At 36.4% G+C, this 18,798-nt stretch overlaps 1 protein-coding gene across 1 annotated transcript; it reads right to left on the bottom strand.

Moving 5' to 3' along the window:
* Window positions 1–499: 499 nt before the first annotated feature.
* LOC145800463 (zinc finger BED domain-containing protein RICESLEEPER 2-like) lies at window positions 500–1,675 on the bottom strand. The gene has a single exon (XM_082890143.1). It carries the CDS (start codon window positions 1,673–1,675, stop codon window positions 500–502), a length of 1,176 nt encoding a protein of 391 aa, XP_082746269.1.
* Window positions 1,676–18,798: the final 17,123 nt, after the last annotated feature.

Here is an 18,798-nt window from a genome sequence, read left to right on the forward strand (position 1 = left end):
AAAAGAAGTAAACATATGTTAAGAACATTTAACCAAAGGGAAGTATTTTTTACCAGTGATATTAAATTTCAATAAAATTACTCTCCGGACATGGGCTTGAACAAGAACTTGATTCTGAAACAACTACACATAAAACATAACACAAGAAAATCACGTGAAGTGAAAATAATGAATTTGAATAATACAAAATAAATTAAATTTAAAACAAAATAAATTATTGAATATATTACCCGAATTATATTGTTGTTCAAATTCTTCAACATCATTCATTGCTTCTCGAAGGCATATTGGAATGTTACTTCGGAGCCAATTTTGTGTACAAGCAAGAACCTCCACCATCATTGGAGCAAGTGAACTAAGAAATGGGTCAAGTATACGACCTCCTGTACTAAAAGCTGACTCAGAAGCAATAGTGGAAATAGGCATTGCCAAGACATCTCGTGCTATGAGTGATAATACTCTATACTTTGTTGGATTAACCTTCCACCACTCCAAGATGTCAAATTGAGCATTCTTCCCACCTTTTCTCAATATCACCCAAGTACTTGTCCAATTCCGATATACTCCCACTACTAGAAAATTGCCCCTTCAAAAATGAGTTAAATTGAGAGTTCACAAGAGAATGTGGGTCATTTTCATCTATCACCATATCTATTGTTTCATTTACATTGGAGGCATGCACATCTGTTGAATCAAGCGCGGCATAATGATCATACAATTTACTCAAACAATCTTTCACCTTCTCTAACATTTCTTTCACTTTCACAACATCTCCACCAAAAATTGTTGAAAAACAAAATTGCAAGTATGTCATTTTTCTTCGAGGGTCAAGAACAATAATAATGTACAAAAGGAGATTGATTTTATCCCCATTTCCCCAATACTTGTCAAACTTCTCTTTCATTTTCTTTGCCATTGAAGACAAAATAGGATCATTGTCTTTGATTAATTGTCCAATCATATTTTCAGTGACAAAAATTTCAGTGTAGAATGTATTTGAAGTAACAAATAAAGAGCAAGAAAATCTCTTTGTTGCATTGTAGAACATTCTAAGAAATTTCAAAAACACCCTACAATTATCCCAATCCTTGGCGGTAGGCATCTCTCTCCTCTCACCGCCTTCATTATCCAAAAAGTAGTGTTTATAATTGTAGTCCTCCTCACCCATTCTTTGAAAAGCACTTTCAAATTTTTCTGCCACCTCCAACATAAGATATGTAGAATTCCACCGTGTTGACACATCTAGGCACAAGAGACTCTTACTCTCATTTTTCAAACTTTCCACATACTTTTTAAAAGAGTCAAGGCGGTTTGGAGAAGACCTCACATACGTCACTGCATGCCTCACATTCGCTATACAAGACTCAAGATCCTTCAATCCATCACTAACAATGAGATTTAGAATATGCGCACAACAACGCATATGTAAAAATTCATGGCCCAAGACAGTTCCCTTCCACAATTTTGTGGTTTGTTTCAAGAATCTAATGGTTAGATTATTGGAACTCGCATTATCAACAGTTAAGGTAAAAAGGCCATCAATGTCCCACTCTTTTAAGAGTGCCTCAATTTTTTTACCAAGTGTTTCTCCTTCGTGGTCTTCAACTTGACAAAAATTTATGATTCTCTTTTGTAACTTCCAATCATCATCAATGAAATGTGCAGTTAGACACATATAACACAAATTTTGTATGGAAGTCCATGTGTCTGTGGTAAAGCAAATTATACGCCCCTTCATAATTTTCTTCAACCTCTCTCTTTCATTAGTGTATACGTCTACAATGTCCCTAGCAATAGTATATCAAAATGGGATCTTGAACTTGGGTTGCATGACATTACAAAATCTCTTAAAACCAACCCCATCCACAAATCTAAAGGGCAATTCATCAATTACTATCATCTCGGCAAGATGCCTCCTAGCAACTTCTATGGAAAATGGCGTAACCACAACATCAACAACACCCTCCCCACTAACTTCTCTAGGTTGAAATCCCAATGTTTGTTTGCCATGAGTGTCCCTATATGGATACTTAGTACAATTTTTCAAATGACTTAACAAATTACTTGTTCTGTGACTCGTAGAGCATGTCATATATTCTTTCTTACAATACTTGCTCATAGCCCCATCTTTCCCATCAATACCCTTAATCTTTTCAAAATGATCCCAAGTCGTTGATGTTGTTCTCCCACTACTACTAGTTTTGGCCAAGGGTGGTCTATGAGGGGGAGGATTAGATTGGATAGAGGGGTCAATAGAAGATGATTTGGGCTCAACATTAGGACTCACAAAAAAAAGTTTCTTCACTTGGAGGATCCATGACCAAAAGATTATCAAATAAACTGCCACCAACTTATAAAAAAATATTCAAAATATGCTTTTCAAATCCATGCTCTTTTTAAACAAACAACCATCAGACTCTTTGTCTATGTTTGAACATCTTAAATGGCATATGAAGATAAAAGAAGGATATTAAATGGACAGATTCAGAAGTGGCATATCAGTAAGATAAAATAAGGATTATGAACAGATTATGAACAAATAAAAAATCATTTAATTTGAACAGTTAAATGGCATATCAGTAAGACATATAACAGATTAATTTCAGAACAGATTATGAACTTTAGAACAGATTAAAGAAGGATTGGAGAAGGATCAGTAAGTTTGATTAGTTACAGAACAGGAGGATTAGTAAGTTTGATTAGTTACAGAAGGATCAGTAAGATGAATCAAAGTTTTATGTTCACTGACTAAATTAAACTGACTAATGAGATTAGTTTAAACTGACTAAATTAAACTAAAGAAGGATCAGTAAGTTTAATGTTCATTGACTAATGTTCAGTTTGATTAGTTTAATGTTCATTGACTAAACTAAACTAAATTATAGAACATATTAGTTCACTGACAAAATTACAGAACAATGAGATTTAGAATAGATTAGTTAAACTAAATTATGAATAAAAGTTTAACTTTGATTATTAATATATTATGACTAAATTATGAATCAAAATTTAATGTTCACTGACTAAACTTTGATGTTCACTAAACTTTGATTATGAATATATAATGTCACGTTAATGTTCAAACTTTGATGTTCACTAATATATTATGAATCAAAGTTTAATCTTTAAACAAATTATGAATCAAAGGATTGAAGAAGGATCACTAATTTAATGTGAATCAAATTATGAATCAAAACAGACTGTGAATCAAATTATAAATCAAAGTTTGAACAGAACAGATAACAAGAAAAATAGATTGTGAACTTCAAAACAAAACAAAAAAGATTTTGAATCAAAACAGAATAGATTAAAACATATTGTGAACTGTGTAGAACCCTTAATAGTTAACACTGTGTCAATCAATCTTACCACGTCTCTAGTTTTAGGACTGGAACAAAACAAAATAATAATAATAATATATTAGACTCTAAAAGATTAGAACTGGAACCAAAAAAAAAAAACCAGTTAAGACTCAGAAAAAGAGAAGAAAAGAAAAGAAAAGAAAAACAGAAGAATAAGAAGAAGAAGGAGAGAGAGAGAGAGTTTGGGAACATGATTCGGAACTATGACCGTCTATAGAATTACAAAAATTTTGGGAACATGATTCGGAACTATGACCGTCTATGATTCGGAACGAAGACTTTTGTATAAATAGGGTCCCAAGCAAAACAAAAAAGAGAAACAAATTGTAATCAATACTCTTTAAAGAAGTGTAATTCTATAAAGTTTCTTCTTGTTTTTGTTTTCGTTTGTTAGAAACTGTGTGAGCTCTTCTTTCTTGGTTAAGGCTTGTAACAGTCATAAATAAAGACATTTTGAACTTATAAAGATACATGAATGTCATTAAACCTTGGCATTTTCATTTCTAACTTATAGAAAGAAGGCAAAAGTAGTGAAGGGGTCCCTGATATTGGTAATGGGCATGGTTTTGATTGTTGTTGATTGGTGTCTTTGGTTGTTGCTGATTTTTTAAGCTATTGTTTGATATGGTCTAAAGACTTATGGTTGTTGCTTTCATATAATTTGTTGTAGCGTGGTGGACCAATTAAGTCATTAATCATGGTAAATTGATTCCCAAAATATTTTTGTTTCCTTGCACTAAAATATATAAGTGTGTATCCAAAATATATAAAAGTAGACAAGCAGCATGTGGCTTGCCTATCTACTAAAGAAATGCATATCACTTTCAGTTGAGATCATTAGCACTCTGCACTGGGTTTTTTTTTTTAATTAATTGTAAATACATATTTACTGAAATAGTTAAATCTTGATTTACAAGTTGGAGATATAATTGTTCTGAAAAATATCATTAGGCCAACAAAAATAGTTGCAATTCGAGTACTAAAAAACACAGATCCATCTAAAGAAGTAGAAGTGGAAGAGCTAGGACTTGCCTATTAGAAGGTACATGTTCAGATGCCAGTCAAACCTAATGAGAGCTTTCAAAACAATTGGACAAGTTATTGGAGCTCATGTTACTTGGTCTGCTCCATTTGTGGTATATTTCTTCCATAAATATTAATTTCATTAACAATTTTATATTAACTATAGTTTCTAATACTTTTGTATGTTTATTTTTTGGGTGCAGATTTCATAAGTTATGAATACTAGTCAAGAATACTTATACAAGCGAGGTTGAGAATTTGGAGATTGAATTTGTTTTGGTGATTTGTCTTTATTAAAGATGGATATAACTATGGTTTTTGAGAACTTATGTTGGAATATTTTTTATTTATTCATTATTTTTTTTGCTTTGACTTTGTTAGTGTGGCAGAATGTTTTATAATTTTCATTATGATTTTTATTGTAATATAAATAAATTATATCTTTAGATCAAAAAATAATTGTGGTTTGAATTTTCTTTGTTTTTGATGTGATGATCCTATGGTGGTAATATTTGTTTATTATTATGAAAATATTACATGATGAATGAATGTCAAATTAATATAAGATGTGGCAATTAATATTTAATTTTTTTTTATAAAATAAGTGACAGTTTTTTATAAAATATTACATGATGAATGAATGTCTATTGAATTTTCTTTTAAAAGTGTTGTTAAAAAGAACACATTAGTAGCATTTCATAGTAGTGGTAGTAGCTTTGCAAAGTGTCACTAGAATAAGCTCCAAGGACACTTATATCCATTTATGACACAAATGAATTGGATTTAGTGACATTTATAAAGTTGTTAAAAATATCAATTATGGCATAACAAGCATTATTAAAAAAGCATACAGTGGCATTTTTTAGATTGTAAGTCTTCTTTAATGGCACTTTGTAGCGTCACGATTAGTGTCTACAATGACATCAAAGTGTCATTGAAAGTGTTTAGCTTTAATAGTGTAATGGCACTTACAAGTGTTAGTAAAGTGCCACTACGTCTTTTTTTAATGGCACTTGGTAGTGTCACAAATAGTGTCTATCATGACATCAAACTGTCATTGAAAGTCTTTAGCCATGGTGGTGTAATGGCACTTACAAGTGTCATTGAGGTGCCACTAGTATCTATCGTGGCATGGGTATAAATGACACTTGTTCAAAACGCCACAAAACTAAAAAATGTCACTAGAGGAATAGTTTTGTGACACTTTCAAATGTCACTAAACTAAGAAAATTTATTGTCACACATTGTTAACCTGTTAAGCATGTCAACTTACAAGTCAACTATATTAAAATAAAAGATTTTATTATATATACGTACGCTATCTCGTAAAAATGTGTAAGCTAATACAAATTTTTCGTAAGCGATCTCATAAAAATTTTTAGGAATGCAAAATCACGTAAGTTTTCGTGAAATTATGTAAGTGATCTCACAAAAATGCATAAGTTAACATAAATTTTTCATAAGTCATCGCATAAAATTTTTAGGAACACAAAATCGCTCAAGTTTTCAAGAAATCACGTAAGTGAACTCATAAAAATGCATAAGTAACACAAATTCGAGTAAATGATTTCAAAAAATTTTGGACAATACAAAATCACGTAAGTTTTCACAAACTCACTTAAGTAATCTCATGAAAATGTGAAGTTAACACAAATTTTCTATAAGTGATCTCCTAAAATTTTTTAAGAACACAAAATCATGTAAGTTTTCACGAAATCAAGCAAGTAATCACACAAAAATGTGTAAGTTAATACAAATTTCTCGTAAGTGATCTCATAAAATTTTTTCAGAACACAAAATCACATAAGTTTTCATGAAATCATGTAGGTTATCTCACAAGAATGCGTAAGTTAAATTTGAGTAAGTGATCTCATAAAATTTTGAACAACACAAACTCACTTAAGTCTTTCACAAACTCACGTAATTAATATCACAAAAAATAAGTTAACACAAAATTTCCTTAAATGATCTCATAAAAATTTTTAGGTACACAAAATCACGTAAGTTTTTATGAAATAATGTAAGTAATCTCACAAAAATACGTAAATAACACAAATTCGAGTAAGCGATCTCATAAAATTTTAAATAACACAAAATCACATAAGTTTTTCACAAACTCATGTAAATGATATCACAAAAATGCGTAAGTTAACACAAATTTCTTGTAAGTGATCTTTTAAAAAAAATTTGGAACACAATATCATGTAAATTTTTACGAAATCATATAAGTGATCTCACAAAAATGGATAAATAACACAAATTTGAGTAAATGATCTCATAAAATTTTGAACAACACAAAATCACGTAAGACTTGTACAAACTCATATAAGTGATCTCACAAAAATGAGTTAGTTAACACAAATTTCCCATAAATGATCTCCTAAAATTTTTTAGAAACACAAAATCACGTAAATGATGTCACAAAAAATGAGTAAATAACACAAATTCGAGTAAATCATCTCATAAAATTTTGAACAACACAAAAGCACGTAAATCTTTATAAATTCAGGTATGAGATCTCACAAAAATGCGTAAGTTAACATAAATTTCCCGTAAGTTATCTGATAAAAGTTTGGGGAACACAAAATCACGTATGTGATCTCACAAAAATGCATAAGTAATACAAATTCAAGTAAGTTATTGATCAATTTATCCAATCAATTGATGAAGCTAATTGATTGGCCAATTAATTGGTCGTGGACAAGTCATCCAATCAATTGACAAATCAATTGGAGTGACCAATTCTTCCAATCGATTCACTAATCAATTTCTTTGTGAAATTTTAGATGTGTAATCAATTGTAACATCGATTGGTTTTGGTCAAATCGTACAATCAATTGAAAAATTGATTGGTGGTGGTCAATCAAATGGTTATTCAATTGGTTATCGGAGTGACCAATTCTTCCAATCGATTGACCAATCAATTCTTTTGTAAAATTAGATGTGCAATCAATTGAAAAATCGATTGGTGGTGATCAAGCCATTCAATCAATTGGAGAATCGATTAGTGGTGGTCAAGCCGTCCAATCAATTGTACAATCAATTACAGTGGTGTATTATTTCAATTAATTGGGCAATAAATTCTTTTGCATGGTGCTGGACCATCATCGGCAAATGTTCAAGTTGGAGACACCCAATGTTTCTAGAAACAACGAGAGCACATTAGTGGATGTCGGTATATGGTGACATCCGTAAAATAAAATAGATAGATTGGTGATTGGATGGAAAAGAGGTTTATAACCACTTGAAAATATGAAAGAGCTATGAGTTGAGGAGAAAGATGTCACCAGTACCTTTGTTGTCGAGCCACAAGGACACTTTAAGAATATCATTCTTGTAAAAAAATAAATCTTGCAAGGTGGACTCAGAGTTTTGGACTCAATTTGGAACAAAGAGAGAGAGTGGGCTTAGAATTTCGGACTCAATTCTCATGATAGATTCAAGGAATTTGAGACTTAAAGTGACAATTTTAATTCAGGTATATTTTTTGAATCTTTTTTTTTTTTTTGTAAATTTTATTATTTAAATTAATTTTTCTCATTTTTAAAATGAAAATTATTATTAGATATTATTTTATATATTATGGGGTCTAATTGATATTTTGATAATAGTTTGGGAGATAATGTAAAAGGAAATTTCAAATCAAGTTTTGATGCCAGATTAATTGATTTTTGAGTGATATTTTGAGAGTTAAAAATAAAAATTTCCTCAAATTCCTTCCAGTGCAAAAATTACAAAATTCATAACAAATTGTCAATATCTTATCATCACCATATAACTAAACTTATATTGGGAATATAATTTTCTTAATATTATTTTTTAGTTATTTGACATTTCAAAAAGAGGGGGTGGGGGGGGGGGGAATTTAAATAAAAAAATTACAAGAATATTAAAAAATATCTAAAAATTCATTTAAAATTATCATTTTAGTCTCAAATTATTTCAAGCCAGCCTTAGTTGATGAAAACCTCTCCTAATTCGATTTCTACTTACAATAATTTACAAAATGAACAATTCATATCGTTCAAATGTGACGCATGATGAGCCGTCAATTAAACTTGTCTCCACATTAAAGGAAGCGGGATCCTTTACCATTTCAATTTCCTTTATCCCGTCTCCCTGTTGGCAATTCTACCACCCCAGCTATTGAATAAACATTCATTTCTAGTAAGCATTCCTTATATTTATATAGATTTATATGATAAAAAGGCTATGGAGCAAGGAGGTAAGTAGGAAGGGTGGATGCTAGTCGTGAGGGCTAGGGGAAGACCAAGACCATGGAGGACGGAAAGGAGTGTAGGTGTGTTCACTGTGTTTGTGGACAACCTACTAGCATCATTAAATCCAAAAGGTCTGTTCAATCTTTTTACAAAGTTTGAAGTGGTGAAGGATGTTTTTATACCGCAAAAGAGATGAAGGGTTACCAACACAATGTTTGGTTTTGTGAGGTTTTATTGCTTCATGGCAGCCAAAATAGCTATCCAGAAAGCCAATGGTCTATGGGTGGATGATCGACCATTACAGGTAAAATCTGCAGAGTTTGGGAAGGACAAGGTAGGTGGTGAAGCTGCAAGAATACCATTAAGTACACAAGTACGGAGACCAGTAGTTCATGTCGCTCAAGGTGGAGATGGTAGAACTGGGGCAAATGGCCTTAGAGATAAGAGATCTTATGTAGAGACTGTGGCAGGAAAAAGGGAAGGGGAAATAGGGAGCATCATGTTAAAGGCAGAGGAGATAGGGAATGGATGGTTGTTTGAGAGTATAATTATCAGATTTAAGGCTTAATATGCTAATATTAGTCTAAAAAAGGAATTGGTAGCAATAGGAATGGAGGACATTATGGTAAGAGAAAGTGGGGGAAGGGATGTGGTTATAACATTTAGATCAAAGGAGGAGAGGGCACTGAAAATGTCATCTATTAAGAAGCTGATTTTGGACTGGTGCGAAGATATTGCTAAAGGGAAACCAGGGCAAGACTTGGAGCAGGAAAGATGTGTATGGCTCAGTTGCTATGGCATCCCATTAAACCTATGGAATAGCTCTAATCTAAGAAGGATTGGTGGGGTATGGGGGCAAGTTTTATGTTTTAAAGGAGATATGAGCCAACCATTGTCATTTGTGTGTGCAAAGGTTAAGGTCTCCACCAAAAGCATGGAACCCATAAATTCAGTTGTAAATCTAGAATACAGAGGGATGGTGTTTCTAGTGAGAGTTTGCAAAGAATAGGTGGTAACAGTGAAAACACTAAAACTTACTTACAAATGTCATAAGCTTCAAGATGTGGATGAGATTGGTTGTTCAAATGTGTTGGAGGAACAAGGTGTGGGTCGGAATTACAGGAAGGACGGAGATGATGATGCTGATATGGAGGATGATTCAGTTGCTGACCTGGAAGTTGGGTATGATGTGGCTCAAGAAACTAGGCCAGGTAGTGGAAGTCAGAGTGTGGAGGTGGAGAAGGTGGCATGCCGGAGGGGTGTAACGAAAGCTAAAGATGTTTGAGGTGATGTGGGGAAAGTAATGAGTGTTGAGGCCTACAACATAATGATGGAAGTACGAAACCAGAGGATCGGCTCAACAAAGGAGATGGTAGTTAGTTAGAGCATGGAAAATCAAGTCTGTATGCCAGGTTATGTTAGAAGTTTAGGTGGGTCAAGCCTAGAAGGGCCTGGAGTGAATATTGAAGTGATTTTGGGCCAGAATAATAAACTAAGTCAGGGGGTGGGCTTTGTGATTCACAGACTGGGCTGGAGCAGCAGGATATAACTGTAAGAGATAAGTCTGATGCAGTAGGGCCATTTGAAAGAGTTTCAAGCCTTTCTGAAGCCCATGAGAAGGAGCCCAGTAGCAGACATATAAGGCATAAAAAGGGGAAGGAAAGGATTAGCAACAGAAATATCTAATCAGAATTTTCTAACGAAAAGGTCTTTCGAGCTAATGAGGAAGTATGGGAGCAGAGGCGCTTCAACAAGTAGAGCACTGCCCAGGGCTGCAGTTTGGCGAACAGCAATGGCGGCAATGTCCTTATCTGCATTAATAGTGGGTGGAATAGATAAATGGAGGGTTGTCCTGAATGAAGCCGAAGCAACTCTGAAAATGAGAGAAGTCTTCTGTGTACAGTTTAATGGGAAGAGGGCTGAAGTGTTAGAAAATATAGTGGGTGTTGAATTGATGGACAAGGAATGCATTGAAGGGGGGGTGAGAGTTAGGGTATAGGTGCCCCAGCTGGGGGGGAAAATAGGAGTAATAGAGGTTAGTTATGAAGATTCTATCATGGAATATTAGAGGGATAGAGAGGAAGGAGAAGAGAGGCAAATTAAAGAAGCTTTTGAATGAGAGAAATGTAGATGTTGCTTTGTTCCAAGAGACAAAGAAGATAGAAATTACAGAGGATGAAGTCAGATCTGTGTGGGTAAGGGGAAAAATGGAGTTTATGGTGGTGGATTATGTAGGCTCTGCAGGGGGATTACTGTGCATTTGGGATCCAGATGTCTTCCAAGTCAAGGACTCTTGTAGCAATAGAAGATTCTTATTATTATCAGGTACCCTCTTTAACTAATTTGATTGTGCTATTCTAAACATTTATGCACCTAATGATGTGGGCTCAAGAGGGAATCTGTGGAATTGTTTATTGAAATTGAAGAAGGAATTCCCTAATCCCTGGTGTTTAGGAGGGGATTTCAATGAGATTAAGCAGATTGGGGAAAGGAAAGGGTGTTGAAGGAGGGATAGAGGCATGAAAGAATTTAATGAGTTTATTGATAATTGTGAGGTATCTGATTTACCATTACTTGGGAGGAGGTTCACTTGGTGCAATTCATGTGCTGGTGAGAAGTGGAGTAAAATAAATAGAATTTTAATAGTCCCAAAATGGCTTGAGGTGTTCAACCTGAAGCAGTGGGGACTACCTGGACTAGTTTCTGATCACTGCCCTCTCCTTATGATGGAGGATGAAAGGGACTGGGGCCCAAAGTCCTTTAGGGTACTAAATGCTTGGTTCTTACACAAAAAATTTCAGAGTTTCTGGGAGAAAAATTGGCAAGAGTCTAGAGTAGAAGGCTGGGATGGGTTTATACTACTTCAAAAGTTGAAGATCTTGAAAAGTGGCCTCAAAAGTTGGAATGTGGAGGTTTTTGGAAATGTACTAAATAAATTGAAGGCAGTAGAGGGTGAACTTCATAGCTTTGATCTTCTGGCTGAGGTTAGAGACCTTGATGGTACAGAAAAAGTTAGGAGAAGTGAAGTTAGAGCTGAGATGTGGAGGTTAAGTAGGATGGTGGAATGGTTATGGCTGCAAAAGTCAAGACTTAACTGGGCAATGAAAGGGGATAAAAATACAAGATATTTCCATGTAGTAACAAAATGCAGGACAACAAGAAATGAAATAAATTCTATCATAGAAGGGAAGACGGTGTTTGAAGATCCGAGTCAAGTGAAGGGTAAGGTTTTTGAGCACTTCAAGAATCAGTACTCAGAGCACTGGCCATCAAGACCTGAGTTGGGAGGTCATTTTCCATCAGTAGAAGGTAGGGTGAGGTTCGGACTGTTAGAAACAGAATTTACAAAAGAAGAAATCAAAGCAGTAGTGATGGATTATGACGAGAATAAAGCACTAGGACCTGATGGTTTTAATTTGCTGTGTTTTCAGAAGTTTTGGAAAGTCATGAAGGGTGATGTGATTAACTTTGTGAAAGAATTTCATAAGAATGGTAAATTGGTGAAGGGTATAAACAGTTCTTTCATAACCCTCATTCTAAAGAGGGATAATCCAACAGGGCTATCTAATTATAGACCTATAAGTTTGGTAGGCTCGATCTACAAGATCATAGCAAAACTGTTGGCAAATAGACTGAAAACTGTGATGCCACATATCACAAGTGAGTCTCAGTCTGCGTTCTTAAGTGAAAGAAATATTCTAAATGGGGTGCTAATTACTAATGAGGTTGTTGATGGATAGATGAAAGCCAAGAAGAAGGGAGTGCTTATTCAGTTGGATTTTGAAAAGGCATATGATTCCATTAATTGGGGTTTTCTCTTCTCTATGTTTTCTAAGTTTGGATTTGAAGCCAAGTGGACCAATTGGATTAAGGAGTGTGTAACAACTGCAAGGGTCTCAGTGCTCGTTAATGGATCTCCTACTGAAGAGTTTAGCACACAAAGGGGTCTAAGACAAGGAGACCCTCTGTCCCCTTTTCTATTTATTCTAGCAGCAGAAGGTCTACATGTGTTATTAAACAGAGCTTTTGAGTTAGGCCTGATTAAAGGTGTAAAGGTAGGCTATGATAGTGTGTTGTTAACTCATCTACAGTTTGCAGATGACTCATTGTTATTCTGTGAAGTTGAGGTGGATGAGGTGAGAAAGTTGAAAAGGGTGCTAAGGTGCTTTGAAATCATGTCTGGTCTGAAAATAAACTTTCATAAGAGTGTTGTATGCGGTGTGGGTGTTTCTAAGGAGATGATGGATGTTTTGTTGAAATTATGAATTGTAAAATTAAATCATTACCTCTCAGTTATCTTGGGCTGCCATTAGGAGCTAACCCAAGGAAGAAAGCTACTTGGAAACTAGTTGTGGATAAAGTCAAAAGCAAACTAGCTGGTTGGAAAAGGAAGTTGTTGTCTTTTGTAGGGAGGCTAACACTTGTTAAAGCGGTAACATCAACATTACTAGTGTTATATTTGTCATTGTTCAAGATGCCTGAAGGGGTTGCTAGAGAGTTGGAGAAGCTTCAAGCTACATTCTTATGGGGTGGTTCTGAACTGGAAAGGAAAATTCATGTGATCAAATGGAAGGACTTGTCTAAAAGAGTGGATCAAGGAGGATTGGGCATCAGGAAAATAAGAAATGTGAACAAGTGTTTGCTAATTAAATGGTGGTGGAGGTTTGGTAGTGAAAAGGATGCTTTGTGGAAAAGAGTAATATGTAGCAGATATAAGATGGAGGTGGGTGGTTGGATTCCATCTCTTATTCGATCTAATTGCCACTCGGCAGTCTGGAAAGGGATCATTTCTGTTGCTGAACAGTGCAATAGTCTAAAGGATTTTTATTTGAATAATTTTCATTTGAAGGTTGGGGATGGGAGGAGGATCAGGTTTTGGTCTGATACATGGTGTCAATTTGCTTGTTTAAAGGATGAATTCCCAACTCTGTATAGGTTGTCTATGGAAAAAAAAAGAATCCTTGAGAGTACTGGTTGATAAGAAAATTATAGTTGGTTATTGGTCCCTAGCATTTAGAAGGGAGTTATATGAATGGGAGGAGCAGGAGCTAGATAGGCTTCTTAATTATCTATTGGTGGCTCCTGCAGTGTGTCCAGAGTGTGCTGACTGACTTGTATGGTCAGCCTCACCTACTAGGGTTCTAAATGTAGCAGCTTTATATAAGTTTGTTGTGGACAATGCAGGTGCCACCATGAGTATTACTAAACTAATTTGGTTCAATTACATCCCCCCCCCCCTAAGGTGCAGGTTTTTGGTTGGTTTGCTTGGAAAATGAGAGTTAAGACAAAGGAGTTTTTACAAAAACTAGGTGTGATTAATCAAAATGCTTCCACAGCTTATGTGTTTTGCGACAGTGGCAGAGAATTAGTGACCCATGTATTAATTTGGTGTCCCTTTGTGTGGAGGATTTGGTCTGAAATGTTGAAGAAGTGGGATGTCCAAGTTGCTTTTACCAGGCTCTGTGGAGAATCTTCTTTTGTGGTGGGTAGGGGAGAAGCTAAAGAAGAAAGAAATGAAGACTTGGAGGGTCATTCCATTGGCTGTGATGTGGTCAATCTGGAAGTGTAGAAATGAATGTGCGTTTAGAGAATCTTTTCCAAACCTGACGGATCTCTGTGATTTAATTAAGCGTAGGATTGTTTTTTGGTTAAAACCATTCCTTAAAGACTTCCATTTTTCAGCGCAGGATTTCATTCTTAATTTGACGCAAATCAGGAAGTGCTTGGGAGGGTCTGTTGTAGATATGTAGCGCTGTTATGTTGTAAGGAGTTGCCTTTGTGGTGAAGTTTTTTCTGGTGAACTGCTGATGTGTGAGCTTTTCGGTGTGTTAGGTGGTGAACTGCTGTTGTGTGAGCTGTTCTGCTGCTTTGTGTTGTATTTGGTGGTGAACTGATGTTGTTCTAGTTTTTTGTGAATTTTTTCATCTAAGTCTATTGTTGTGGCAGCGTTTTTTGCTCTCTAGTCTGTTGGTTCCTCAACAACTGGTGCTTGGAGCTTGGTGTTAGCTCCAAACTCCTCTTTATTGATGTAATTTATCATACCTTATATGTTTTCATCAATAAAGATTTTCTTTGCTGATAAAAAAAAAAAAATTTCTACCACCCCATCTTGGTATGGAAGCCATGTAGAGTCTGGTGCTCGATGATTGTAACGCCCCAAATTTCTAGTCCAAATGATAATGCAACAATTATGGCTGTCTTAAAGGAAAACCAAATATAACTTCCCATACTTGCATTACATAATAATAATAGTTCCATATGCGATATTACATTGTTTCAACAATAAGTAAATAACCAAATAAGCACCCCCAAGGGTTTACAATTTTCCAAGGCTTAAGCCTGGTACACAAAATGGTTATTCAAACCCACACATACATAGCCCTTTGGCTTACAAATAGGATCACAGCAAATGAGAACTTTAGTGCTCTCAACACACACATTTCCACGCCCTCAATTAGGCGGATTCACGATGACTTTTCCTGCACAAAAATCCGATAGGGTGATGTAGACGTCCCCGAACGCCCCCGGGAGGGTGAGTCCCGTTCTATTCATTTGGGGTCACTACAGCTCGGACTCTCAAATTGTCACGGTTCTTAATCTGAACCAAAGAGTCCAAATGCGGCAAATCGTTTTGAGAAACAGATTTTTAGAAAAAGAAGTGCCAAACATGGATTACTTTTGCCAGATACAGAGTCGCCACCTAAATATTTTCTATGGGGGAATTTAGGAAACCCTGACTCGGTGCCGAAGGCCACATGTCCGTCATCACTGGAGTTGTCTCGGCTCGGGAGCTAGGGTACGATTGGGGAAGGTCAGCTATGAGCACCCCCTCTCGCCCGATCCGAAGATCGGCCTCTACTAACTGTGATATCCGTTTTTGAAAACATTATGTGTTCTTATTCCAATTATTAGCCTAGAATTACTATGTCATGCGCACAACAAACAAGTATAGACTAGATTGCCTAATTTTGAAAGAAGCATTGCATATCCGTTTGTTTTGGAAAAATACTTTGGAATTTGCTACTCGCAAGTAGGCTAAAATACGGATTTCAACGAGTTTTTCCAACTCAAACAATCCAACCTTCACCCATAGGCATTCAAACAGTCTAACACATAAGCATCTAGCCACATGGTAAGCATGCTATCATGTTAACATTCACACGCATGCGAGATGCTAAAGCATGAACACTTACATCATACTCCGTGCCAAAACAATAAACTAGTTAGCAAACATGCGTGATCCTAGTTCATGTCAAGTTGACTAATGCAACACATGCAAGATGAAATTATAGTAGGCTCGGCTAACCTAAACATGGCATGTGAAATGCAACCAATTAATGCACGTATTCAATTTGGAATTGAAATACAAATGCAGTTAGCGTGATGTACCGAGCCTGGTGCATGCGGGACAAATGTATGGATGCACGCATGCATAACATAAGGTATACTAATTTAAACATGCCCTAATCTACCATCATAAGCAGGTAAATAAAAGGGAAGAAAGAAGTGGGGGTTGGAAGACATTCACACACTCACCCACACTTATTACAGATTCGTCCTCGCTCGGAGGGACCAAAAGAATAATACAGATAATTAACCTACAAGCTAATTAATTATTACAAATTGCCTAATTAGCTAACAAACTAACTAAACTAGAAAAAAACACTAAACTGCCTCGGGAAGAGAGCTCAATGCAAAGCGTGCTCGGGTCTTGCTCGAAAGTGCACCGCCATGCATAGGCTGCCTCTGTTTTCCTTTCTTTACTCCTCTGGAGGCTGCCAAAACCTCAGGATTGCTTTTTCGGATACTGGGGAATGCCATCGACTGGGTAGAATGCCCACCGGCAGTGGAATGTAATCACCGGCCATTGGTGAAGCTATCGGCAGAGGGAGGATTGCTGGTCGGCACTTATCACTGCCGATCGGCAGAAAGCTCCTGCAGAATCTGCAATTGACAGCAATAGAGGGCAAGGCAGAGCATGGCAATACAATTCAAGGCATATATGCACCAATCATGTCCCTTATCATGTTAATGACTCAAAGGGACATGCTCCTTGGTTCTCGGACCATCAATCGCGCATTTCCATGCGTGATGGCCCAAAGGACCAAGTGTGCACGTTTTGATGTCAAATGCAATGCAAACCAACAAACCAATGGGACTCGACCTCCATCATGACTTGGTCAAGAGGTAGAGCATGCATGCCAATGCAATGCAATCCTAATCATGCGAGCTAGCATGCAACATAGAAATGCAATGCGAGTGATGTACACTAGGCACACCAACTATGCAAGCAAGCAAACAAGCATTCAAGGCATGAGATAATGCCACCAACAAGTATGCAAGGCATAATGTGGGTGTTTAAGCATGTAAACAAACATGTGACTTCATTCAATCATGCAAGTTCAATTATTCAACAACTCACCAATATGCTACAACATACAAGGAGTACATGCAACAAACAAAGAGATGGACTTAAACATGATTTGGGCAGCTCTAATAAGGCCCAAAACAGTGGCCAAAGTGACCAAAATAAAGGACCAAATACACATGCACACATGCACATGATTAAGGGCCAACACTTAGGCACAAAACGGGGACTCTTAAGCACACTGGAAAGAGGCATAATGTGGACTAATGGCATGCAAGATAAACATTGAAAATCATGTTAAGATGGTGCCAAACCAAGCAAACAAAATAGACTAAGCATGCAATAAATGGCCCAAATACTTGAAGCAAGTCAAAGGGGCTTGAACCATGACCAAGTCAACCAAGCCTCACAAGGCTAAGAGGACTTAAAATAGGTTCAAGACAGACCTAGACCATGCAAAGGGGGGCCCCCTAGATGGCGTCTAAGTGGCTCAAATTCAAAGGCATGTACAATGGCCAAAACATGGAACATGCTACACAAGCTTTCAAAGCATTAAAGAGGTGTCCAAGGCAAGCATACAAGCATGTCAAAGGGACTGAAATTACATGACAAATGGTCCCAACCCACTAAATTAAGGCAAGGATGTATGCTATACATTCACACACTTAAGGCCGACAAGCCAAAAATGCAAAGGGGCTATACAATGCATGCCATGGCCGACCCAAACAACTATGGACAAACCTCTAGCATGGTAAAATAAGCATACGAGCTTCACAAAACTAGACCTAAAACAAGCTTGAACAAAGGTTTACAACCTAAGGCATGTTAAGGCAATAAAGTGGCATTACAAGGTAGGTATGCTAAGCATGCATGGTGTACCAAAACCAACAATAAATAGAGGCATATTATGATATAATAGGCACAAAAAACAGCCAAGGCATGGTCAACATGAAGCTTAGCTAGATGCTCCCTCAAGAGGCCAAAAATGGTCCATTTGAAGGACAATAAGGAGAGGGGGTGGCCCTCTCCTTCTTAGGACCTCAAGGCACCATCCTCACCTCTAAAATCCCTCAAGATTTCAGTGGTGAAGAGGCCCAAACACCAAGGTCTCGGAGCTCACTCAAAATAGCACAAAATGGGGCCTTTCAAGGCCTAAGAGGGGTCAAACACCTCCAAACCACAAAAAACTCTAAACAAACTATTTAGACGGCCTAAAAACAGAACTTTTTTTATATTATACACCAAGCTCAAAAACAATTTTAAGATAGGTAAAAATACAATGCAAAAATGGGGAATAAATGAACTAGTTTCTTACCCTTGTTGACTTTCTTCACAAATGGTGGACCAGCTGGTTCTTCAAGCTCAAAACCACCCAAGAACACCAAGAACAACCTCTGGTTCTTCAAGGAACTAAGAAAAGGTGAAGCACTATGTGTTTGTGTGCAATAGTAAGACACAAACACACTTAAACACACACGAAGGTAAAAAGAGAGAGAGGTATCGAGATAGAATGTGTATCAATCCTAACCCTAGAACTTAAAACCCTAATATGGCTGTCTAAAATCTCTCACCTCAACAAGGGAGAGGAAGGCTCCTCTTATAGAGCTTTTTGTCTTGTAAAGCTTACAAGACAAGCTTCTAAAGAGAGATATCCCTTCATACACGTGTATGGAGGGGAGCCAAATGCAAGACAGTTGTAATAAAATATCTGCAAAAGTAGATGAACAGTAGTCGGCTGCCGAAAAATGCCATTTTGGCAAAAGGGAGTGCCGACCGACAACAAAGAATGCCGACCGGCAATATAGATTGCCGATGGCAGCAAAAC

This window comes from Camellia sinensis, chromosome 10, assembly GCF_055761805.1.
Source record: "Camellia sinensis isolate YWXY chromosome 10, ASM5576180v1, whole genome shotgun sequence".
Lineage (NCBI taxonomy): Eukaryota > Viridiplantae > Streptophyta > Magnoliopsida > Ericales > Theaceae > Camellia > Camellia sinensis.

Excerpts from the sequence above, each read along its gene's own strand:
- LOC145800463 (XM_082890143.1), bottom strand. The coding sequence starts at position 1,675 with ATGTGTCTAACTGCACATTTCATTGATGATGATTGGAAGTTACAAAAG.